The sequence below is a fragment of the Eublepharis macularius genome, chromosome 9, assembly GCF_028583425.1.
Source record: "Eublepharis macularius isolate TG4126 chromosome 9, MPM_Emac_v1.0, whole genome shotgun sequence".
NCBI lineage: Eukaryota > Metazoa > Chordata > Lepidosauria > Squamata > Eublepharidae > Eublepharis > Eublepharis macularius.
Window position 1 is genome coordinate 41,783,033 of NC_072798.1, and position 26,615 is coordinate 41,809,647.

At 41.5% G+C, this 26,615-nt stretch overlaps 1 protein-coding gene across 1 annotated transcript in view; it reads left to right on the top strand.

Moving 5' to 3' along the window:
• The window catches only part of GUCY2C (guanylate cyclase 2C), a 146,791-nt gene that overhangs the window by 60,293 nt on the left and 59,883 nt on the right, over nucleotides 1-26,615 (top strand). The window contains exons 11-16 of the mRNA XM_054989132.1: nucleotides 1,595-1,676; nucleotides 1,982-2,087; nucleotides 3,380-3,442; nucleotides 14,433-14,504; nucleotides 16,020-16,124; nucleotides 22,410-22,496. Of these exons, the coding sequence (XP_054845107.1) occupies nucleotides 1,595-1,676; nucleotides 1,982-2,087; nucleotides 3,380-3,442; nucleotides 14,433-14,504; nucleotides 16,020-16,124; nucleotides 22,410-22,496 (515 nt within the window). The remainder of the gene's footprint in view (nucleotides 1-1,594; nucleotides 1,677-1,981; nucleotides 2,088-3,379; nucleotides 3,443-14,432; nucleotides 14,505-16,019; nucleotides 16,125-22,409; nucleotides 22,497-26,615) is intronic.

Consider the following 26,615-nt stretch of genomic DNA (forward strand, 5'->3'; position numbering starts at 1 on the left):
TTCTAAAAGCATGATTCTTCAATTTATCTAGACACTATTCGGTCTGTGCAATTTGATGTGGTTATAATGAAATGTCTTGGTTCTTGTGGTGGCTGCTCTGTTTCTGGCTGCAAAAGTTATTACATTTCTTCTAAACTAGATGTTCAATTAAAATGAACCACAAAACTCATCACTGCAGATACCACCACCTCCCATCTGAATGTGTTGTAAAGATTAAAGGGTTTCAATTTCTCAGTACCTTGTCTGGTTCAAAAGTTATTAAGTATCCTTTCACCCATATGTTCTGAAATTCAGAAATGCAGAGTCATTTTAATAACTACTATAACACGTACCACAATTTACAAAATGCTCATGAAGTTTAGGATTCTTCCTTAAATAGAGGAGAAATAAGTAGGGTGGGGAAGAGCAGATCTGCAAGTGAGGACTCTTGCATGATCATAACCGCTAGGGGGCAGCAGACTCTCATAAATATGAATACGTCTTGACACTTGGCACCACCTTGCTTTTCTCTAAAGTATGCTTGGAACTATTTAGCCTTCTGTCACTCAATCCGAGATGCAGGGCAGGAAAGCACCCTGTACCTTGCCAAATACATTTGCTTGCCAACTGATTTATTTGTGACCCAATGTCCTGCCTTCCCAGTAGGATCAGAGGCCCCAAATGTTTTAACAAGGATGATGTTGTCGGGAAAATAAGATTTCCCTTGAATGAAAAGATTGATGGAGAACATGAACATATGCCAAACAAAATAAAGGTCAAGAGTTTGCAAGGTAGCTGATGCAAGAATTGCCAAAAGAGTTTCCCACAGCTCCTTAGGACCAGATTGTCAGTAGAGACTTGTTCTCCCCACCCCTTGTGGGGTTCTAAAACTGGAACAAGAGACTATGAGGTTAACTTATCTTGTTGTAAGTCTCTCAGCTTTTGTCTACACTACTGAATTAATTGGAAACTATATAATTCTTAAACTTTTGAACAATAAAAGAGATTAAAGATGTATTTTAGCCTTTTTGTACCACTCCCTTGAGATTACCTGGCAGGCAGGCATCCCAGCAACTATTCAAGCTAATCTTCTAAACCAATATGAAAACAAAAGATACACAGCACATTGAATTTCAAACAAGTAACTGTATTCATCTGTCACAGCAAAAACATAAAGTATCTTGTGCCAGCTTAAAAAAATGGTTTATTGGTATATCAGCTTTCATGGACTACAGCCCACAGGGGTAAGAAATTGTTTTCTAACAAGCTTGATTCCAGAACTGTCTCTTTCTACAACAATTAAAGAGGAAGTGTTCATACAAACATACCCCCATCCTCTTAATTTGTTTACTGATAACCTGAAGTCCTTTGATTTGGCTGGTAAGATATTACAATAGTGCTTAGGCTTGGCGTTTTCTCCCTGGAACAAGGATGCAGACAATAACTTATCGAAGGTTTAATTGTATTAGCCATTTAGCCACTAACTGTTGAGCCTAAAATTATCCATTGTTTAACGGCTGCTTTTGTATGTTTGTACTAGGTTGTTCTATTCTCATTCAACAACAGTTTTAATATTCTTCTTAAGGTTTTCTGATTGCCCATTTCACTCTCACAGGTCCACACATTCTGGTTATAGCTGTTTTTACACTTACTGGGACAGTGGTGCTGGTTCTGATCATCGCTCTACTAGTGCTGAGGTATAATCCTGTTCCTTTCCTCTGTCATTCTTGGATATGGGTCCCCAAATTATTTCTGATATTTGCCTTTCTAAAGCCTTTCCTCTTCACAGGCTATTCAATGCAAATGACATTTACTGTGATACTCCCTGCTCTGCCAATTAATCAAGTCTCCTATAGCAATTTGTTATCTAATCCTAATGTCTTATATGTTCTATCTATCTTGCATTAAGGGTTCTTTCACTCAATACACTCTTTCCCCCTCCCTATTTCTTCCTCCCTTTCTGTCTCTGACTCTCTGTTACACACGCCACATATATGTAAAGAAAGTACAGAAGAGACAATGAAATCCGGCAGAAGAGATGGTCGCACATATCACCTGACAAGATCCTGCCTCTGGAGACCAATGAGACAAACCATGTCAGTTTGAAGGTATGAGGCAGTGGCCATCCAAGGCAGTGCTTTTTTCTTTATTTAATACATAAGGTATATTTATTTATTTGATTTTTAGCCCTCCCTCCCCACAAACAGGTTCAGGGCGGGTTACAGCAATATAAATAGTACAAAAATAAAGCATATAAATACATTAAGACCAGAAACAACAATACAAATACAAATACATTCAGGATCTCAGCCCCCTGCATTTTCCCAATGATGATATAAGCAAAAGGGGGGAGGGAGTGTAGGGGAGGGGAAGGTGGAAGAGGTAGAGCTTGTCCTGTACACACTGAATGATGATATCATAGATGCTATCTGTAATAGTGCTCTACAGTCTTCTAATCTCTCCTGCTCTGCAAAAGAGAAAATTATCCAGTTTAATATAGCTCCATGAAGAGTCTTTTAATCAGAATGATGACAGGGGAGGAAGCAATGGATTACTTTTAGATCTTTTTCACTGGACTTCTGTGCCATGTGTTGGTATGACAGTATTACTAATCAAAATGCAAGTCATTATATTATGTGAGTAATACACTTTCCAGTGAAATGCAGACCCTTTTCACATAATCTGTCAATGCATGCCACAAACACATTTTAGCCATTGATTGATACTCCCACAAATGGCTTTTCATGATAGCAGCACAATATTCCATCTACCTGTTACAGACTGCTGGAGGATAGCTGGTTAGACTATATTCCTACACCATCATTGTACAATGAGGGAGTAGTTCTTCTCACCCTCTACCCCCCATAAGTTTCTGTACAGCTGTACTGCTACACAGAAGCTATGTAATGGGGGAATGTACAACCTTCCAACAAATAGATCTCCCTTCACACATACACATAGCAGAAGTTAAGCTAAAAATAAAACTTTCAAAAGTGTCAAAGGGGCAGGAATTATGATATATCTCGCTAAGTGTATCCCAAATAATATCCAATAGATGTTCCCAGCTCTCACATTCTGCACAACAATCATAATAGCAATGTGTGCAATATTTAGAGATAATATCGACTTTCCCAGGTATTAAATACTGTGTTTTAAGTACTTGGGAAACATAATAAACTTCTCCCCCTACCTCACTTTCCACAAAAGTGCTTTCTATGGACTGTGAGTCGCTTTGGGGACATTTTAAAAGTAGAAAAATAGCTGATATTGACAGATATATACATAAATAATGGGAAACGTACGTGGCTCATGCACAAAATGCCAAAACAGTACTCACGTTGGGCATTCCATTTTGCTTTCTGGCACACACAGCACATAATGAATTTTCTTTGTTTCTCAGATAGATGAAGACAAAAGGCGTGACACAATCCAGAGGCTGCGTCAAGGCAAATATGACAAGAAGGTATATCTTTCCTAGCATCTTTGCTTTCCTTGTATTCTCTTGAAAGGATCTTTCGCAAAACGAATCTCAAGGTGCGGTTTCTGTAGTAAATTGCAAAGCTTTATAGATTAACAATGGGGTAGAACCTTTGTTGTAGAAGATATGATTTTAATCATATATACTCTTGTTATACATGTATATTTTGGTGAACTTTAGTATAGTTTGTTAGCAGGTTGTGGAAAAATAGATGTTCTTTTATCTTTGACAACCAATTAAAAGTAGTTGGAAAGGCTAGATAAATGTTTTTTAATTCACAGAATCATAGAGTTGGAAGGGGCCATACAGACCATCTAGTCCAATCCCCTGCCCAGTGCAGGATCAGCCTAAAGCATCTCTGACAAATATTCATCCAGCCTCTTCTTGAAAACTGCCAGTGAGAGGGAGCTCACCACCTCCCTAGGCAGCTGATTCTACTTCTGACCTACTCTGATCGTGAAAAGGTTTTTCCTAATGTCCAGCCGGTACCTTTGTGCATGCAATTTAAGCCCATTGCTTTGGGTCCTACCCTCTGCTGCCAACTGGAACAGCTCCTTGCCCTCCTCCAAATGACAGCCTTTCAAATATTTAAATAGAGATTAGAAAGTAGAATCATGTCCCCGCTCAATCTCCTCTTCTCCAAACTAAACATTCCCAAGGCCCTCAGCCTTTCCTTGTAGGGTTCAGTCTCCAGACCCCTGATCATCCTCGTCGCTCTCCTCTGCACCCTCTTGATTTTGTCCACATCCTTTTTGAAGTGAGGCCTCCAGAACTGCACACAATACTCCAGGTGTGGCCTGACCAAGGCAGTATAGAGAGGGGCTATGACCTCCTGTGATTTCGACGTTATGGCCCCTTTGAGACAACCCAAGATTGAATTAGCCTTTTGTTCTGGTAGCCTATTTTGTGTGTAATTAGCTGTAAAGGCAGCCTTGCCCCAAAAGATGTGTGGTAGGTGTGAACTTTTAATCATGCATCTCACCGCATCCAGTAGATAGTGATTCTTCCTTTCAGCTATGCCATTTTGTTCTGGACATCTGGGGATGGTCCTTTGGTGAACGATGCCTCGGTCTCTCAGGAACTGTTGGAGCTCATTGGACATGTATTCGCCTCCGTTGTCTGAGCGCAGGACCTCTGGCTTTCTTCCAAATCTGTTGGACACCATCGCTATTTATTCTTTGAGCTGGCAAAACACTTGAGACTTTTCCTTTAAGAGATAGCAAACATCATACTTGCTAAAATCATCTATAACATTCCTCCCACTGTGGTTGGGAGTGGTCCACATAAGTCTTTGTGAACCAGCTGGATTGGGGCATTTGTCCTCCTGGCTTCCCTTTGGGAAAGGCTGCCGCACTGCCTTGCATTCTAAACAAGAAACACAGCTTTGGTTAATTTTGCAATCATTAATACACATATTTCTGACAAGCCCCTTTGTATGCACTTCCTTTATAGTTTCTAAGTTCCTGTGAAAAAATCTTAGGTGCCACAGGGTGGTACATTCTTTATGGTCGCAGGTTGTAGTGAAATTTACTTGCTCCTCTCTATTTTTACAATCAGAGGACTCTTGCTGCAACATATCAGTAAAGTCTTTCTCTTCATCATCTTCCTCTATGTCTGATCCTTCTTGATATTTGTCCATGTAAAATTATTTTGGACAGTCTCTGATATTTTTCCAGTATATAAAGTTCACTTTTGGTACTGCCTGAGAGATAAACCTTTCTATTCTTTGCAAGTACAATGTTCTCTTTATCAAAGTGTCCCTCCAGGTTATGTTGTTCACAGATTTGCTTTACAGAAAGCATATTGCTTTGGAATTCAGCAGCATACAAAACATGTATTTCTAGCTGTTCTTTGGAAGTGTCACGTGGAAGAGGAATGCTGATAGTTCCACATCTGATGGCAAGGATTTCATGTGAGTCAGCCAGTTTTAACTTGATGGACTGTTCTGAGTCCTTTAATTCTTTGAAGAACTCTTTAGAGTGAAAGACTGATACAGATGCTCCACTGTCTAATACTATGTTATTTGTATTTGTAAGGCTGGTGCTGACTGAATTCTGACTAAACTTCTTTTGCTGATCTGTATGCGTTTAAAATTATTTGCTTTCGTGTTAGGAGAAGGAGGGAGAGCTCCCATTGCTCTGGGGGAAGAGCAGTCGATTTGCTTATGGTCTATACCCCCACAATTGTAACATGTTAATTGTTTTGCCTTTGGAGTGGTTGCAAATGAGTTTGCCCTGTCTCCTACTGGGTTGCTGTAGTGAACCTTTGTTTGCTTAAGGATGCTCTTTTTCTGGCCAATGTAGTCCCCTTATGATGCTTGCCAATTTGATAGTTTGAGAAATGTCTTTCTCCAGGGCTAGAGATGGCAACTTGCATTTGTGCTCTTAGGGAGATTTTATGAACAAACTGGTCGGGCAATTCTTGTAAATTTGAGTTTAAAGCTTTACATCTTGCAAGTTCCTTTTCTTTTTCTTTTTTTATTTTTAATAAAATTTTTATTGGATTAGAATCATTTAATTTCACATTACAATCAATTCCCCCATTTCCCAATTTCTAACCCCCTCCCTTTCCCCCCCTTTTTGTAGACTTCCAACAGTTTTCCAACCCTTTGTCCCTTTTCCCTTACTCATTTTAAATTCATCTATCTAACAAACATATACTTTCCCTTTATTCTAAGCAATAATTCTTTAACTATTTTTAATACTCTGTACCCTATCTTTAAGTCCCTTCTTCCATGTTAGACAAACAATTTGTCCCATTTTTTCATAATTTCAAATATTTCTGTAAACCATAAACCATATAAACCATACATTCATATAAGTCAACCAATTTAACTTATACTCTATATGTTACTTTTTCTGCATATCTTATCTTCATTCTGCTTTAGTTATATTTAATTATATTATTATTTTTATTCTACTTCGATTATACATCTATATAACTATCATCAAAAGTTATCAATCAATTTGACCCATATATATCTTCAGGTAGACTTATTCAATTTAGTACATTATACAATTTTTACCCAAAATAGTATTAGTTAGTCAGTCCTTATAGTTAATTATTTTCTATCAATATTCTATGTATTATTCTATATATAACAATCTAACAAGGTAGCTGCTTAGAAATTCTCATTTGCCTCTCCGCCCCCCGGTAAAGTCACCCCCCTCTGCATTTTATTATGTTTCAATAGTTCTCAAACTGCCACAGTTCTCCTCCCACCTCCCATTTCTTCACCAAATATTGTTTCAGCTTCTCCCAGTCTGTGTTGAACTGCCCTGGGTCAAGGTTTCTCAATTTTCTTGTCATTTTGTCCATTTCCGCCATATACAGCAATTTATAAATCCAATCCTCAATAGTTGGCACTTCTTGTACTTTCCATTTTTGCGCATACAAAAGTCTAGCCGCTACTGTCATGTAAAATAGCAATGTCCTGTGTTGAGCTGGAATGTCCTCCATTCCCAAGTTCAGTAGCAGGAGTTCTGGGTTCTTATTAATTTGAAATTGTAAAATCTCACTTATTACTCTTATTATTTCCCCCCAGTACTGCCTAGCTACCTCACACGTCCACCACATATGATACAGGGAACCCTCATGTTTTTTACATTTCCAGCATTTGTTAGAAGTGTTCAAATTCCCTAGCGCAATCTTCTTTGGTGTCATGTACCAACGATAAATCATTTTGTAAATGTTCTCTTTAATATTAGTACACGTCGTAGTCTTCATTGTATTCTTCCACAAGTATTCCCATGCCTCCATTGTTATTTCTTTGTTGAAATTTATGGCCCACTTCACCATTTGTACTTTAACTATTTCATCTTCAGTATACCATTTCAGCAGTACTTGGTATACCCTGGAAATTTCCTTCTTGTCCTCTTTTAAAAGTGTCTGCTCTAGTTCCGAGTTTTCTGTTCTAATGCCTCCCTTTGCACAGTCCGAATTATAGAGATCTCTAATCTGTCTGTACTGAAACCAATCATAGTTTGGTGATAACTCGTCCTGTGTCTTTATTTTAAGTTTAGAAGATTCTATTCGGGTTATCTCCTTATACGTTAAACACTGTTGCTCAGTATCGACAGCTCTCGGATCTATTACCTCATATGGAACCACCCATAGGGGGGTTCCTTCTTGTAAATAATCTCTGTACTTCTTCCAAGTTGCATAGAGGCTTCTCCGTATGTAATGATGTAAGAACATAGAGTTCACTTTTACTTTATCATACCATAGGTATGCATGCCATCCAAATATTTTTTTATATCCCTCTAGGGCCAATAATTTCTTATTCTTCAGCATCATCCAGTCTTTCAACCACACTAGGCAGATTGCATCATAGTAAAGTCTTAGATTGGGCAGTTGCATTCCGCCTCTTTCTTTTGCATCTTGTAAGCCTTTCATTTTCACTCGAGGCTTCTTGCCTGCCCAAACAAAATCTGATATTTTCCTCTGCCATTTTTCAAACTGCTTAGAGTCTCGAATAATTGGTATTGTCTGTAGCAAAAACATTACTCTTGGTAACACATTCATCTTAACTGCTACAATCCTTCCCAACCATGACAAGTTCAGTCTATTCCATTTAATCAGATCTTGTTCAATCTGAGTCCATAATTTTTCATAGTTATTTTTGAATAGATCTATGTTCTTTGCAGTCAGTTCAATTCCCAAATATTTCACCTTACTTGTTACTTCGCAGTCTGTTATTTCCATTAACAGTTGTTGTTTTTGCTTAGTCATATTTTTACATAATATCTTTGACTTCTTTTTGTTAATATAAAACCCTGCCAAATCTCCAAACTCCTTAATCTTCTCTATCACTTTTGGCATGTTCTCCGTTGGGTCTTCTACAATTAACATTATATCGTCCGCAAATGCTCTGACCTTATAAGAAAAGTCTTTTATTTTTATTCCACGAATTTCTTCATCTTGTCGTATTTGTATCATCAGAATCTCCAATACCAGAATAAATAACAGCGGAGACAACGGGCAACCTTGTCTTGTTCCTTTACTTATAGTCAGTTTCTTAGTAGCCTCGTCATTCACTACAATTGCTGCATTCTGGTCTCTATAGATTTCTTTAATTGCTCTTATGAATCTTTCTCCCATTTGTAGCTTTTCCATAGTGGCAAACATAAAGTCCCAGTTCAGGTTGTCAAACGCTTTTTCAGCATCAACAAAGAAGAGACCAACCTCTTTATCACAACGCTTATCATAATATTCAATAGCATTGATCACTGTCCTTAGGTTATCTCTAATTTGTCTATCTGGCAAAAAGCCTGCTTGTTCCTCCTCAATAACTTCCGAAAGCCATCCCTTCACTCTCTCCGCCAGTATCTTCACAAAGATTTTATAGTCATTATTAAGTAACGATATAGGTCTGTAATTTTTCACATTAGTCAAATCTTGGCCCTCTTTGGGGATCAATGATATGTTAGCTTCATTCCAGGTATCTGGAATCCGTTGATCCTTTAAGACTCCATTGATCACCTCTTTTAGGAATGGTGCCAGTTCGTTGGCCATTGCCTTATAAAATTTAGCTGTAAGTCCATCTGGCCCTGGCGCCTTTCCCAGATTTGTTGACTGTATTGCCTTTCTTATTTCTTCATCCGTTACTTGGTTGTTCAATCTATCTCTCCAGGCTTCCGAGATTACTGGGAGCTTCATTTTCTCCAAATATGCCGCTATTGATTCTTTGTTCACCTCTTTCTTGTTATACAGTTTAGCATAAAATTTATAGAAGGCTCTACTAATGGCTGTCTGTTCCAAATACGTTTTGTTATCTTCACAAATTTTATTTATTGTTTTCTTTTCCTTTCTCTTTTTCAGTTGCCATGCCAAATATTTCCCAGGTTTGTTTGCACCTTCAAACGCTTTTTGATTCAATCTTTTAAGATTCCACTCCAATTCTTTGTTATTCATTGCTGTCAACTGTTCTTGAAGTATTTTAATGTCCTGATAAATTTTCTTTTTCCCTGGTCTCTTTTTTAGCTGTATTTCTTTGGCTTTTATTTTCTCCACAATCTCCTGTCTCTTCTCCTCTTTCTTTTTTCTGGCTCTTCCATTTAAATCCATTAGTATGCCCCTAATTACCGCCTTGTAGGTGTCCCAAACCTTGTTGGTTGGTACTTCTTTATTCATGTTGTATTGTATGAAGAACTTTGTCTCTCTTCTCAGCATCTCCTTGTTCTCTCCCTCTTGTAACAAATCCTCATTTATTCTCCATCCTTTCCTTTTGCTCCTTCTCCCCAATTTCCACATAATTGGATTGTGATCCGAGCCTACCATCGGCATTATTTCCACCTCCTTAGTCCATAACGCTAAGTCTTTTGAGGCCCAGATCATGTCAATTCTCGATAATGTAGAATGTCTTGCGGAGAAGAACATGAATTGTCTACTTTTAGGGTTTTGTCTTCTCCATACATCTTCTAAGGTTTCCTGTTGTATCAATTCAAAAAACAGCTTTGGTAACAGTCCTCTTTTCTTTTGTGCAGTTGATGATTTTTTATCTAATTCCAAATTTGTCACTCCATTGAAATCTCCAGCAAGAATTATCTGGTCGTATGAAAGTTCATCTAGTTGCTTCCTCAAATCCTCAAAGAAGCTTTCTTTTGCTCCGTTAGGTGCATAAATTCCGACTACCAGCACTCTCTTTGAATTCCATATACATTCCACTGCTATGAATCTGGCTTCCACATCCTTCATTACAAACTTTGGCTGCAGCTCCTCTTTTATATACAGCACCACTCCTCTTTTTTTCTTATTAGAGGCCGCTGCAAAATCATTACCCAATTTTTTCGATTTTAAGTATTTTACGTCCTGTTTTCGAATATGGGTCTCTTGCAAACATACAATATCACATTTTTGTTTTAATAGCCAGTGGAAAATGCTTTTTCTCTTATTCGTTGAATTAAGTCCATTTACATTCCAAGATAAAACTTTACACTCCATAATCATAATCTTGTTGCTGGTAAGTCCTTTTCATTGTCCCTTAAAAATCGCTCCATCTCTCGTTCAGATCTGATACGCTTTTTGGCCCCTCCAAATTCAAAGGACACTCCTTCTGGTAATTCCCATCTATACCTGATTTTCATGTCCTTCAGAATCTGAATTAGCGCTTTGTATTTTTTCTGATCTAGTAACACCGATCTGGGTAATTCCTTCATAATGATAATCGTCTTGCCGTCAATCTCCAATGGATCTTGAAACTGTTTAGTCACAATCTTCTCTTTCATATTTCGGGTCGTAAACTGCACAATCACATCTCTTGGTAATTTCCTCTGGGTCGCAATTCTTGAATTTACACGATATACCACGTCCAGGATAGCCACAACTTCCTCCTCCTCCTTTCCCAGGTATTCAGCTAACACCTCAGTCATCTGTTCTTGTGCTGTCTTTCCTTCCACTTCTGGCAAGCCGCGAAATCTCAGCTGCTTCTCCATGTGTTTACTTTCCGCAACCGCCATTCTCCCCCTCATCAATCTCATCTCTGTTTGTTGCGTATCAGCTAGATTCTCCACCGCGCCTTCCACCACTTTGACTCTCTGCTGTGTTCCTTGCAATTCATTTTGCATTGTTTCCATACCTTTCTTCACTTCTGACAGCTCACTTTTCACTGTCTGTTTAACCTCTTTAATCAGCTCCGGTTTCATGTCCTTAAGTTCTTTAATCACTTCTAAGAGTTTTTTGTCTAAATTTTCTATTGCCGATTGCCACTCTTTTTTCGACATCGTGGGGCTTGCTTTGGCTCGCTCCCACGAGTCCGCTCTCTTCCTTAACTCCGTGGCGTAAAATTTAGTGTCCTTTTAATTTAAATGTCCCGGTCTTCTTGCAAAAAAAAGCTTTTAGAAAATCCAAAATGTCGGGCGTTTTTTCTCTATGGTTTTTCTATGATTTTTGTAATCCAAAATGGCTTACTTCCTTTTCTGCTGAAGCCGCGACTCTTCCCCTTTCAAAGATGGCGATTCCCTTCTTCCTGCCCTCCGGCAGGGGCCGTTTCTCTCCAGCAACTCTATTATTATTATGTACTTCCTGTTTCCCGACTTCCCACAGTAGCTCTCGCGATGGTAAAATCTTCTCACAGCTCCATAACCGCAAGTATTCAAAACAATAGTCCGATTTCTTTAATAACTTCTTTAAACTTAGTCTTTTTTCTAATACAACTCTTGCCGAGTCTTCCCCTCCTTATAATTAGCCTGTTGCAGTTTGAAAATCTACTTTTATTCTTCTTTATTTTTAACAATCTGTCCCGTATCAGAAGATAGTGATCTTTACCTTCTCATTCACTTTCCTTGGGTTGTAATCACTGTTTCAATCTTAATTTCTCCTCAACTCTTCTTTCCCCTATTGAAGCTTGGGTACGTAGGTCTTATGCCAACCGCATTGGCCCCGAAACTGCCGCATAGATCATAGCCGACCTGTCACAGGGTGGGACCTCAAGGGTCGAGAGCGGGCCCGTTGCGCAGAACCCCCCCTCGCCCGAGATCAACGCGCCCTGAGGTCTTGAGCGTTCTTTGCCTGCTCTCCGTCTGAGAGCAGTCGGCCGCGGGCTGAATTGCCCCCGCCGGCCGCTTAAAACGGCAGTCCGGTCAGCTCCGCAAGTGGAGCTGCGTCAGACCTCCATAGATCCCAAACCGGAAGTCCCCTTGAAGTTCCTTTTCAATTTGTATGACTGCTTCTCGAAAATTTAATTTCCCCGTTATTTCAAGTTGGGAGATTATTGGCAGAAACGTGTGGTCTAGAGATTTAAACAAAGCTGCAACCTTGGCAGAATCATCTTTTTCTTCCCATGCTTGGGCATACTGAAAGAACAGGTACTGTAGTTTTCTCACATGACTTTTAAAGCAGTTTCTGTCTGAATATCTTAACTTTCAATTGTTCTTGCAAAAGTGACCTGGTTGCCCAATCATCTGTCACATGCTCTTTAAGTATAAGGTCATACATCTGCTTAGCTGTTTCACAGTCCTGAATCAATTCTAGATAATTGGTAGAGACAGAACTTACAATGACTGCTTGTGCTACATCGTCTTCCTAGTTCCACTTCACTCTCTTGTGGCCCTCAACTGGTGGGCCTTCTGTGAGGTATTTCCCCAGGTGCTTTTTCTTGAGATTAAATTTCAGCCTTATTTTCCATTCATCAAAGTATCATCCTCAAGAACAAAGACACGTGTGTCTTGATCCTTTATAGTAGCAGCCATTATGCCTTATACTTTCTTTTTCTCTCTCCACAGTTTTGAGGTTCTACTTGGTTAATCAGCACTCAAATAGTATGTTCTGATAATTAACTTGGTGAGGCTGGGCCCATAACCATTGTTGGGTTTCAGTTAAGGCACATTAACTAAACAAACTGCACGTAGAAAGCTCTCATCCAAGTTAGAGAACCGATAACTGTTTATTTATCTAAAGAAATATATTTGCATAAGTTTAGTGGAGAGAAAGAACTAGTAACTGATCTAACTAGCTAGGATGGCTTAAGATTGAAAGTAGGTCATCTCTCTCAGGATGAGACACCATGCTGCTTCTCCTTGTGCATGCAGACGAGAGGAAGGGGAGAGAAGGGAAGGAAGTTCCCCTGGCAAGAGGGGGACTGATAGCAGCCTATCTATCTAACTGACTCTATGGTTGTTGCCTTCCTTCTTCTTCACTGGCAGTCCTAAAGACCTGAGCAAGAGACATTGCCAGTCCCTTCTTCTAACAGGTTCTGCTTGCAGCTACTGTATAGTGCCATTTCCCCTCTAAATCAGAGCAAAGGGGTTTTTCCTTTGTCCAAAGGCAGAAAGGAGAGGCTCAGATGGAGCCTTGGTTAGGAAAAGGCAGAGCCCTTTCCAGGGTTGTTTTGGCCTTTGAGAGAGGACTCATTAGGACCAAGACTGGCAGCAACCATGGGCAACTTGCTACCATGCGACTTGCATGACTCACCCATGCCCAGCTGCTTGCTACTGTTCAACAGTAGCCACTCCATGAAAGCTGTTGTGGTGTAGTGGTTAAAATTTCAGATTCAAATCTGAGAGGCCCAGGTTTGAATCCCCACTCTGCTGTGGAAGCTCACTGGATGACTTTGGCTTGTCACACACTCTCAGGCTAATCTACCTCTCAGAATTGTTGTGAGCATAAAAATGGAGGAGAGGAGAATAATAATAACAACAATAACAGCCATTCGATTTATATACCAGCCTTCAGGAAAACTCAATGGCCACTAAGAACGGTTTACAAAGTGTGTTATTATTATCCCCCCAACAATCACCCTGTGAGGTAGGTGGGGGTGAGAGAGCTCCGAGCAGCTGTGATTGCCCCAAGGTCACCCAGCTGGCTTCAAGCAGAGGACTGGGGAATCAAATCTGGTTCTCCAGATTAGGAGTCCTGCCACACTTAACCACTAAACCACTAAACCAAACTGACTAATGTAAGCAGCTTTGGGTTCCCACTGTGGAGAAAGGCAGAGTATAAATGAAGTAAATAAATAATAAATGTAGCTGAAGATGGGAGGCAGATAAAAATAGGATGGTGGTTGATGTGAAGGAGAGAAGGAAGCAGGGAAAGGTATGGATATGGAGGCTGCCAGGAGGCAAGAAAAAGAAAATAACATGGAGAGGGGAGAAAGGGGGAAGTAAGGTACGCCCTGCAAGTCCTTGCAGATTTACCACCACACAACTGGGCCCGGCTCAGCCGGGTACCATGAAATTTGGCCAGAATCTTCCTGCAGAGAGGGGCTGCCTGGGGGAGGAAAGGAGGTAAGCTGGGGGGCAGATAAAGGTAGGATGGCTGGTGAGTAGGAAGGAGAGATGGAAGCAGGAAAGGAGGAGAAGTTATGGGACCACCAGGGAAGGGAAAGAGGAGATAGGGGGAGGGGAAATGAAATCTGCTCTACAAGTCCTTGCAGGTCCTTTGCTTATGTCTTTCTAAAATATAAGCTATTTACATCTCTCATGGTCTTCTATGTGGATTACTCTTGATTCCAGTATTGTTTCTTTCTGATGGTTTTTAGGTGATAATCTTGAAGGATTTCAAACACAACGATGGAAATTTTTCAGAAAAACAGAAAATAGACCTCAACAAGGTAAGCGTTGGATCTCCAGCTAGTAGGTAAGTACAATAAACATTAGTAACTAATGCATAAAATACATGATCCTTTATCTATGTAAACATGTTTTGTTTAAACATTATTTTGCAAAATCCCATTTCTCTTTCTCGTGAACTTTTAGATTTTTCAGATTGCATTATAGATAGCAAATAATAAGGAAATATCTCTGCAGTCATTGCTATTCACGTGTGAATGATCTGAACTAGAAGACACTAGGGCCGCTTCCACATGGAGATTTTTCTGTGTCTTAGCTTCAAAGTGAAGCTTTCCCCCCCAAGCCTCCACATGATGTTGTGCTGTAATCATCCTTTTTCTAGGTTTTCCCTATCCTCAATATGCTCTTTCCCAAAGTCAGATCTTTTTTTGAAATAAAATTCTCTCCAAGTGTGTTATTGTGCCATCTGGTGCCATTTTGGCACTGTTTTCCTATCATCAGCTCCTTATGGATGCCATTTCCCCCCATTTTTTTCCTTCCTCACCTCTGCTGGGCTTTCAGCAGACTTTTTGTAAAAAAAGTAATTGCTAGTGCGAAAGAGCACAATCACATTTTTACTTCAATATCCATTTCCATTACAAATTTTAGTTCTGAATTCCAAGTTTTTTTTTTTTAAATGAAGTATCCAGCCCTTTTGGTCTTTGTTTTATAATAGGAAAGGTAAGGCAGTTTTTATCCAGATTGCTTGAGAAGCAATGGAGAGGGGAAGCTGAAAGATGGCTGGAGCAGGCAGAAATTCACCGCTTAACTGTAGAAAACGTCCTCTGTGGGAGCGCCATTGCCAGTGTATATGTCTCTGTGTTTGTCACAACTATAAAAGTGGAGAATCCTCGCTGTATGGAAGTAGCCTCGATAACAGCAGCTCAGCAATAAGCCCCTGTCCAAATCAGCAAAAATACCCCCATATGAACATGAAATACTGAGAGTTTCTTTAGTCTGTGTTGGCTCAATTCATTGTGCTGACTGAGGTTAGCCTCATCACCCCCAGACCTCAACTCGCATCCCTGCCTCTGATTCCACACAGGTGCTTCAGCAGTGAATCCACCTTTCTCCTTTGGCTCTCTTTAAAAACAAGCCACGTATGCCCTAGTGGGCTTCCTACACACCCTCTTGCATGAGTTTGGCCAGCAGTTTGGTTTTCCTGAAAACTCTGCCAATTAACTGTGGCTGCTTTGGCAACCATAATAATAGTGCAACACTCATGATAGGAAGAAAACTCGCAAAAATAGCTTGCTTTTTGAGAATGGGCAGGGAGGATTAAGTGCTCTGGCTCTCAAGTGGAGGTGGAAGAGATGACAAAGGCAGTGAGGTGGTAGGGAGGAGGAGAGTAACAGCCAGGGGATGGGAGATTGCTGCCCCTACCCAATCTGCCACCTAACCCAAATGTCTCAGCTTCATAATTTAGTCCATCCCATATGTTTCTCTGATAACTAGCCTCTTTTCTTGCCTTAAAGTAATCTTTCTGTTTCTAATGTATATGATATTTTTGTTTGTAGCTCCTTCAGATTGACTATTACAACCTGACTAAGTTCTACGGAACAGTCAAGATGGATACTATGATCTATGGAGTGATTGAGTATTGTGAGAGAGGATCACTGAGGGTAACTATCTTTGAAACCCACTGATCGGTTTACATGGAGACAAGCTTTTGATAAGGCCTGGAGATGTTGGGGAAGAAGGGTAGCCACAAAAGATTTCAGATTTCATTATCATCAGGCATGGCTCCATTAGAGCCTATGGATCTATATTATTTTATTCTGGACTCTTCTCTCACTGACTTAATGCAACCTCATTGAAAGTTCATTCTAATAATTTTATTAATTTCAATTTAACATTAAGTGTGCTTGTCCTTTTCCAGATTCAGGAGCAGAAGTCAAGTTAAAGGGGTTCACTTACCCTTCATAAGAGGCATAGATTGACTTGGGAGAGTAGGGGATGTTCAAGTTAGCTGTTGTGGTTCCTGTAAAACACACAGTATGTATCAGAGAATACATGGCTCTGGGCCCAACTACACAATATGTTGGGAACTCCATGTACAGATCTCCCAGTGTTTTTTTTTTAAACTAAGTGTATGGAAGCCCAGTTTGGAATAGAGACTGCCCCATGAGGTAGGGTTGCCAGATCTTTCTGGTGACAGGTGGGGGGAGGCAGTACTCACCTGGACTTCTCTTGCCCCATTATTGATGATGTCACTTCCTTGTGGAACACAGGAGTGATTGCACACTTCACACCAGAGCTGACCCCAGGCAGCAGGAGAAAGGGGCTGTCAGTTTCACAGACCCCGCACCGGTTTCAGCCCATTGGCTGAACTCAGCATGGGGTCTGTGAAACTGACAGTCTCTTTCTCCTGCTGCCAGAGAGGCAGGAGAAAGGGCCTGTCAGTTTCACAGCCCCCACACTGGGTTCAACCACGGGGTCTGTGAAACTGACAGCCTCTTTTCCTGCTGCCCAGACTGTCAGTTTTACAGACCCCGCACCGGTTCCAGCGTGGGGTCTGTGAAACTGACAGCCCAGGCAGTAGGAAAAGAGGCTGTCAGTTTCACAGACCCTGTGGTTGAACCCAATGTGGGGGCTGTGAAATTGACAGGCCCTTTCTCCTGCTGCTCTGGCAGCAGGAGAAAGAGGCTGTCAGTTTCACAGCTAGGTTCAGCTGATGGGCTGAAACCAACCCAAAAATGGCTGTTCCTGCAACAATACCAGTTGGAAAGAAGAAGGGAAAATTCCCTGCAGGAAGCAACAACACTCAATGTGCAAAATCTCTCTTATAATAATAAATATTTGATTTACAAAGTGCACGTGCCTCTTACTTCTTCTGACAGTGTTACAAATCCATTCATAACTACAATTCCTAAACATACAATAATCCAAAGACGGCGAAGTATACAAATGGACTTAGGTTTGGACATTTTGGACATTTTGTACTCACACTCCCCCTCCGAGGAACCATCACCACTTCATATCTCTCCCGTCCTGGACAATGGCTAGACCTGCGCTCTCTTGCGTATTCACCCCTGCGAACTGCACCCTTATCTTCTACACCAGTTGATTGGGAACACTCCTTCTTAAAAAGACAGCACATAATTTTCACATCACCTAGCATAATCACTGTTCTACGTGGACCACTCACAAAAAACAACTCAAGGACAGTTCATTGTTCAGTCCCTTGGGCCTGACGGTATCAAGTCTGTGTATCCAAAAGGCTTCTCGGCGGAGAAGCCAAGTTTGTAATGTGTCAGCACTACTCCTAGTAATGACCTCCAGAATCATTACCTTAAGGGCATTCTCTACATGACTATACTCCTTGTAATGTTGTGTAAGGGGGGCTTCCTGAATGTTGTTGCGGATGCGTGATATGTGTTCTAATATTCTCACTTTCACAGGTCTTAACGTGCACCCCACATACAACAATCCACAGGGGCACTCCAAAGCATATATTACCCCTTTAGTATTGCAATTTGCAAAATGGTCAATGGTCACCCTAAATCCTCTTATCATAATTTCCTTCCCCTCACAAAATACATTACATATTTGGCAGTGGCCACATCTGAAATTCCCCCGTGGTAAGTTGTGTAACCTGTCTCCGTCTTTAATATCTGCCCGTATCAGATCATCTCTCAAGCTTTTAGTTTTACGAAAGCCTATTCTGGGTTTCAATTCACAGCCTTCTAATGGTCTGGGCTTTGGATTATACCCCGAGAGCCAATCAGATCAAAAGGATAGTGTATCAACATTGGACGCTGTTAGAAGGCATAGAAGGCTGTGAATTGTCCAGGACGGGAGAGATATGAAGTGGTGATGGTTCCTCGGAGGGGGAGTGTGAGTACAAAATGACAAGTATAAATGTGGGAGAAGTGTTTATAGCTGGTATTAGACTCATAGATCCTTGTCAACCACAGGTGACACGCTCCTGAAGAAGGTGGCACGAAATCTGTGTTCGTAGCCGGCCCCAGATTGAGCGTGGCGGTCCTTCTTTCCCCTTAACATTGAGAACGGTATCACCTACCTGGAAGAACCTGGGATTGAAATAACAACATGAGAAGAATGAACAAACTAACTAAAGGAAGTATTTGAAGGACTGGAGCTGGACTGAGTTTCTACCAAACCTAAGTCCATTTGTATACTTCGCCGTCTTTGGATTATTGTATGTTTAGGAATTGTAGTTATGAATGGATTTGTAACACTGTTAGAAGAAGTAAGAGGCACGTGCACTTTGTAAATCAAATATTTATTATTATAAGAGAGATTTTGCACATTGAGTGTTGTTGCTTCCTGCAGGGAATTTTCCCTTCTTCTTTCCAACCGATGGGCTGAAACCGGCATGGGGTCTGTGAAACTGACAGCCCCTTTCTCCTGCTGCCTGGGCTGCCAGTTTTATAGACTCCGCAGGGGTTCCAGCGCGGGGTCTGTGAAACTGACAGCCTGGGCAGCAGGAAAAGAGGCTGTCAGTTTCACAGACCCCACGGCTGAACCAGTGCGGGAGCTGTTGGAGCTGCCAGAGCAGCAGGAGAAAGGGGCTGTCAGTTTCACAGACCCCGTGCTGGGTTCAGCCGATGAGCTGAAACCAGCATGGGGTCTGTGAAACTCCGAACTTGCCATGGAACGGTTGGAGAAAGTCGTTTGTTCCGTAAAAACACGGTCCCACGGAACGCGTGTTTCTCTGCAAACGAGCCAGCCATTCCGTCTGGAATTTTGTTCCATGGTTCATTTCGTGCACATCTCTAGTCAGGAGACAAGTGTTTTCATAGCTTTATAAATACTACTTTCTTGAATTATTTTTAATTGGGAAAATGGTTGGGAAGAGTCATTGGTGTGAGGCATTCCACAGGGGGCAATACTCTTCCCTCTGTTATTCAATCTTTATATGCGCCCCCTCACCCAGCTGGCATGGAGTTTCAGACTGGGTTGCCATCAGTATGCAGATGACACCCAGTTGTATCTGTTGATGGACAGATGGCCTGGCTCTGCTCCCAATGTGCTAATTAGAGCTCTGGAGGCCATGTCCGAATGGGTGAAGCAGAGCAGACTGAAGTTGAACCCCACAAAGACAGAGGTCCTGTACTTGGGTCGTGGGATGGCAGAAGTGGGGATCCAGCTCCTGGCCTTTGATGGGGCACCACTTGTGCCCGTTCCATCAGTCAGGAGCCTTGGTGTGACGCTGGACTCCTCTTTATCAATGGAGGCCCAGGTCATGGCAGTTGCCTGGTCTGCCATTTCCCATCTTCAGCAGGCCAGGCAGCTTGTCACCTATCTCACTGCCCATGACCTAACGGCAGTGATCCACACAATGGTCACCTCCAGATTAGATTACTGTAACTTGCTCTATGTAGGACTTCCCCTGGGCGTGACCTGGAAATTGCAGCGGGTTCAGAATGCTGCCGCATGGGTCCTGATGGGAATCCCATTCAGGGCACATGTGACTCCAACTCTGCAGCAGCTACACTGGCTCCCTGTGGAGTTCTTGATCAGGTTCAAGGTTTTGGTCTTGACCTATAAAGCCCTAAACTGACTGGGATCAACATACCTGAGGGACCGCCTCTCCTTGTATGTACCCCAGAGAGCACTTAGATCTGCAGATAAACACCTACTTGTGGTCCCTGGCCTCAAGGAGGCTTGATTGGCCTTGACCAGGGTCAGGGCTTTTCTGTCTTGGCCCCCACCTGGTGGAACTCTCTGTCAGAAGACACTTGAGCCTGCCAAGATCTTGTATCTTTTTGGCAGGCCTGTAAGATTGAGATGTTCCGCCAGGCATATGGCTGAGGCCAGAAAAGGATCCATCTAATCAGCCTCCCTGCCGGTCTCCTACCAGTGGAAGGGCTCTATGATCATTTGCCCCCCCCCCATGTATGATGAACTAGAGTTGAGTTATAAACTCACACCTCCACCCTCTTTCTATGTGTATGATGTGCAGGGAAAGAGGAAGGGGGGCCATCTAGGTTACTGGTAATTTCGCTGTGGAAAATGAGTTTGTGACTTTATCGTCTATTTACTGTAATTTTATCTACTGCTGTAACCCTGAGCCTGCTCGTGGGGAGGGCGGGCTATAAATTGAATAAATAATAATAAAAATAATAATAAAAAGCACCTTCCCCTCACACCATAGTCCCAATCCAAACCAGGCCCCTGCATACCTGGTAAGTCAGTTAACATTAAGTCAGCCTAGGAACTGGAAGACCCAGTTTGAATCTCCACTGTACCATACAAGCTCACTAGATGACTTTGGGCTAATCACACAAACTCAGCTTAACCTACCTCATAGGGTTGTTGCAAGGATTAAGTGTAAGAGAGGAGAATGATGTAAGCCTCTTTGGGTCTCCATTGGGGAGGGAGGCACAGTAAAAATGAAGTAAAACGATTTTTTCAAAAACAAACACTAGTAGTTTGTACACAGAACTCTCAATGTACCATGCAGTTAGGTTCAAACTAGATATAACTTGAGATGGGGTGCAAATATAGGCCTTGCCAATGGGATGAACAGCATGCCCTGGGGCCATTTCAGGTTACGGAAACAGAGCAGGAGGAGTCTGAAGCCCATTCTTCCCTTGTGCTGTGGTCCCAATCTCAATCTGACTGTGGAGATTTAAGGGGTTCCCCTGATCCAACCTCTTAAAAAAAAATCACATTTAATTTTAGCCTCAGGCCTTCAGTTTTAAGGTAGGAATGCAGGACCTGATTCAAAGTGTGGCAGACAAAAGCAACAGAAATAAGATAGTTCCAGGTATTCCAGGCTAGCCATTATACACCTTACAAAGAGTGGGATGAGAAGATCTTTGGATATTTTATCACCTTTGTGGTATATTCATTGTACTCAAAACTACAAAGTCAAGTGGTACCTGGAAGTAAAATACCGCATTTCCCCCAAAACAAACTCTTTTTTGTCTTTTTGAGTGCTGGTCAAATACCAGTTTCCAGTATCACCACTTTCTTGAAGCAAGACATCTGCACTCTTCTATAATTACTGAGAAAGGACAATACATTCAGCCTGAAAAAAATGTGTCTTCCACACAGCAATGATACTGTGTGCTTTTTTCTTTGCTGCTGTAGCTGCCTATTCATTGCAGTGGCAATAGGGGTTTCCATATGGCAGGTTACCCGTATTTTCCCTGCCTCATTTCCTATGGTGACCATTTACCACCTATTGCAGACCGTTAGGGGTTTGTTTCAGTGACTGATATATCATTACAACATTCTAACATTGTAACAGGTCCTTTGAATTTCCAATTTCCATTTTTTTAAAGTATGTCTCTAGCCACTTTCACTACAGAGATATAAGGAGAAAGACATCTCTGCAACAAAAATGACTAGAGGTTTATTTTTTTTAAATTAAAACTCAGATTTCCCAGGATCTCATAGACAGATTATAATCTTTTAATGCTATAATGATCTGCCAATTAAAAAAAAACCCCTTCCAATGGCACAGGGGAGAGGAAACGGCTGCTGCATTGAACTGAGGCAGAGGATACAGTGCCCGTGTTAGTAGAACCAGAAAAGATCCAGACTTTTTCATTCATATGGCGGCAGCTTTGGTTTTGCTATAGTCTTTCCTAACTGATCATAGTAAAGCAGAATTTCAAGATTTCAGGAAAGCTGGACAAAGCCAGATGGTACAAGGAGCACCCCAATGCTGCGTGGAAGTGGGAACCCCCTCCCCTCACTTCCCATCAACTACAACACTGGACTAACTACTCAGCATGGAGACAACCTTGATTGTATGGATAAGCACAAATTGCCTTGCGGCTGTTCCTAGAGGATGATTCCCCCTTCTCTGTTCCTTGAATTTCCCTAAATTTATTGCATAGATAAAACTGAGAAGTGTCTTTCTGGTCATTAAACTAGTCTGTTAATTTTACCCAAGATTCCTACCATATTTTTTTATCTGTTTATCTCAGGATGTCTTAAATGATAAAATCTCTTACCCTGATGTTACCTTCATGGATTGGGAATTTAAAATTTCTGTCATGTATGATATTGCCAAGGTAAGTAGATGAATGGCAGCAATCAATTAATGATGAATATAAACTTGCATTTGCAATATTATCTGGATAAGAAGTGAGTGTTATAACATTTTGTTAAAACTATCCAACAACAAAATTGTGAGTGCCTTCCCTGCCCATAGCATAAATCGGAAATCTGGAATTCTGGGGAGAGGTGAATTTCAGTTAGTTAAATTTTGACATTTTTGTCAAAGTGGCAGAATAACAGTCCTATGACAAATCAATAGAATGAGCTCTATTTTACAAATGAAGAGTAAAAATGAACTTCGTTTCAGGGGAAGTTTTATAATTCAAGAGGCCCAAAATTCAGTCTGCAAATAAGTTAAGCAGTGTTGGGAACTACAGATTAAAGTGATTGTTGTTTTAAACAGAATTACAAAAGAACAAGATGGGGACCAGAAGCTTCATTTTAAGCACCTCTCCACACCCCTTTCAGTCTCCTGAGAATTGTATGCAAATTACATTAGACACGGTAAACATTCATTTGGGAGAGTGTCTTTGTACCTTCTCACCCTGCCCCAACCCTCTATGTGCAACTAATGTAATTGTACAGCATTCTGCTATTTGTATGCAACTCAGCTTTTTCTAATGTGATGCTGAAGGGCTGGGATGGGGCAAGTGGGCGTGCTTCTTCTTGCCTCATATGTGTTTTCCTTGTCCACATATATAGCCTTTCTCAACCTTTGGGTCCATTCCATTTCACGGTGAAGCCTGCATGCGCAGCTATGCTGCTGCAGCTGTTTTAATACCAGGTAATTCTGCTAGCTGAGACAGAGGAATGTACCTCTGGCTAAAGCTGGCCTCATCTGGCTCCAAAGTGGACCTTTGTCATTCTCCCTGCCACAAAGAGTATGGAGTGGGGGTGAGAATGAAGATGCACTGGAAAGATCCTTGGGCATGAGAGAGTCAGTCTGGCTCTGGTAGAGCAAGTCTAGCAAGACTTTCCACAGGCTTTGGGAAGAAGGAAAGGAGAAGGAAAGCAGATAATTGTACCACTTGATCACCACATTCTGTTAAGAGTTATGCCAGTGATGTATCATGTGATACCTAGACAGCACTGGCCTGGGGACTAGTGGGGAAGCTTCTTGCATAGGGTCTAGTGAAAACCCGAGGACCTGTAAGTCACAGAAGGCGCTTTTCTAACAGTACAGGAACACCAAGAATGGAAATTCATGGCAAGTACAAACTTTATTTTTAGATAAAGGATTATAAATGATTATTTTTTAGGTAATAGATTATAAAAAACTCTTTAATTTTGGTTTTATCAGTAAAACAAGCTTGATTGTCTTAGTCAACAACCTTCATGAGAGATGGATTTTGATACTGTTAACCTTGCTATCCTTCTGGATGGGTTATCTGGATGGGATTGGGAAGTAAAGTGTTGCTGTGATTCGAGTCCTTCCTGCAGGCGACCACTGCTCTTCCCTGGGGCTGTTGGCCAATGGAATCTCTCAAGGCCATGTTCTTTCTTCTAGATTATTTCATGTCTACATGAAACTGTTGGGAAATCCTCAGGTGATTTGGAGTGAGGCAGTTCTCTTTTAATAGACTCCTAAGTAGGCTGTAGGTTTGCCTAATGAGTGCCCAGAATCAATGATTGGCTGAATGAGGGCGAACAAGTAGAAGCTTAATCCAGAGAAGGTGTTCTGCTGATCTGTGAAGTTAGGATAATCTGGTAGTAGATGGGCTTGTGAGAGAGCTTCTGGACCTGAATTTGCTCCTGGATGACCAGATAACTGTGGCTAAGAGTGCCTTATACCAACTGAAACTGATATACAAACTTAGAAAACTTATACTAGCCATGGTGGACTTCAACACTGGATCATCTTAATGTTGTGTATCTTGTCTGCCTTTAAAAATATTTTGGAAATTTTAGCAAGGCCAAAACAGCTGTCCAAATGTTTTCTTGGGTAAATTATCACGAACATATTAAGCCAACCATAATGTGATGCCAGTAGCTTCCAATTTGTTTTAGGGCTCAATTTAGGGTTGCCAGTAGGGTTGCCAGGACCTGATACCCTCCCAGTGGGAGGAGGGGGAACTGGTACTAACTGGGATGATTTTTGATGTACACGCGCAAAGCCTTCATATGCTCCCAGTGCTGACACAATGATATCACTTTTGAAAGTGACATTGTTGCATCTGCTGGGAGCATGCACAGCGCACATGTGCTCAGGATGCCTGCTGGTGGCAGGTGACCACTGGGCGGCTTGAAATCTCCCTCTGGTCACCAGCGAACGGCAAACAATTAGGCAAAGCAGTGGGTGCCTGGGATCCCTACTTGCCAGACCTGCATCTAGCACTCCTGGGAACTTTTGAGGGATGGGCATGGGAAGAGGAGTGTTGTACAACAAGAGAAGACCCGAAAGGGACACAACTGCATCATGTAATGCTGCAGGTCTTTAACTCTATGGTAAAGACCATAGAGATTGGAAAAACCCCGGGATAACTGTGGTTGCTGTCACCAGAAATGACATCACTGATCTATGACTTTAATCCCCACACTCCATTTTCTCTTGTTGAGAGAATGGGTGGGATTCAGAAGGGTGGGAGGTTGCCTGACAAAGTGGTAAGCCTAGCCAATTCAAATGGCTGGCCATGACACTTAAAACCCTGAAAGGTTTGGGACTGAGGTAACTCAATTTTTATTTTTTATTAATGCAATTTATATCCCTCATTTATGCCTTTCTAAGGGTCACTTTCTCCAATATGAACCTACCTATGAACTGAAATCAGCTGGATAGGGCCTGCTGTGTGTTTTGCTGCCTTTAGGGTTTTATCAGTTCATTATTAGATGAGAGAAGGCCTTCTCAGTGGTGTCATCAAGATTTTGAAATTCACTCTTGAGTTGGGTTGCCAGCCCCCCAGTAAAAAAATTAAGAAATGGCCATTGGGCTGACGGCGAGATGTCACTCCTCTCTAAGGAGTGATGTCAGTCCTCTCTAAGAATTGCTGGAAACTCTGTGGTTTTAACACAGAGGGTCAAATTACACATTTGTGTTTTTAAAAAGCTGAGTCTGGATTTCTTAGATCCAGCTCAAGTTCCCCACAGCCACACAGCAGCTGCATGGAATGACTTTTTAAAAAATAAAGGACAGCTCAAACGGGTTTGGAAAACCATGCAGGACAAGGAAGAGCTCCTGCCTCCCCCCATCAAAGCCATTTTTCCATACTGAAACAGCACTGGCGTTTTTTTCCTGGTTTGCTGTTCTACATGCATAGAATACTGCACATGGAACAGCAAGAATGGGGAAATAACTTCCCCAGTAGCAATTTCCACATGGACAAACAGCTTGGGGGAGAAGGCAGAAGCCCTTGCTCCCGCTGCTGTGGTGTTCTGAGCCTGTTTGGACTGTCATTTTAAAAAAGCCATTCCCCACAGCTGTTGTGCAGCTCTAGAGAACTTGAGTTTGGTTCACTCTTAAAAAACACAAATACTTAGTTTTGCCCAGAGTTTCCAGCGATTCTTAAAGAGGTGTAATGCCACTCCCAGGTTCTCCACAGAAGTGATGTCATGCTGTTTCCTATGGCCACCCCCATATTCTTGTCACTTTGGAACAAAATAAAGCCCAGTGATATCTCAATATCGCTAAAGTGGCCTCTATATGTAGCACCGATGCCAAAAACAGTTGGCCACCTCATCCATTTATTCACACTATAAGCTCAGCTGCTTATCAGACATAAAGTAGCCACCTATGGAATTATGATCAGAAGATCTAGGTTCAATATGTAGACAGGCTGTCTCAATATTTCCTTGTTAATTATGACAGCAAGAAGCACACATTTTTACTGGGTATTTATGGAACAAAGAAATCTGGCATAGGAGCTTCATGGTGCCTGAAAAATCAATGCCGAACAACTAATTGAAAATATTTTGAATCACCATAACCCCATGGCATTATAGATTATACTGTAAATTAAAGTGAGATATCTGTGGCTGTTGGGTGACAGAACCTTTCAGGTCATTGTTTGGGAGACACTGGATGCATTGCTCACACATAAGCTGGTCTTCCGTCAGTAATAAGTGGATTCAGAGAAACTTATAAGCAGTATCCAGTTTAGACTTTTTAAAAGTTCGGAAAATTGCACAAGGTATTGTGA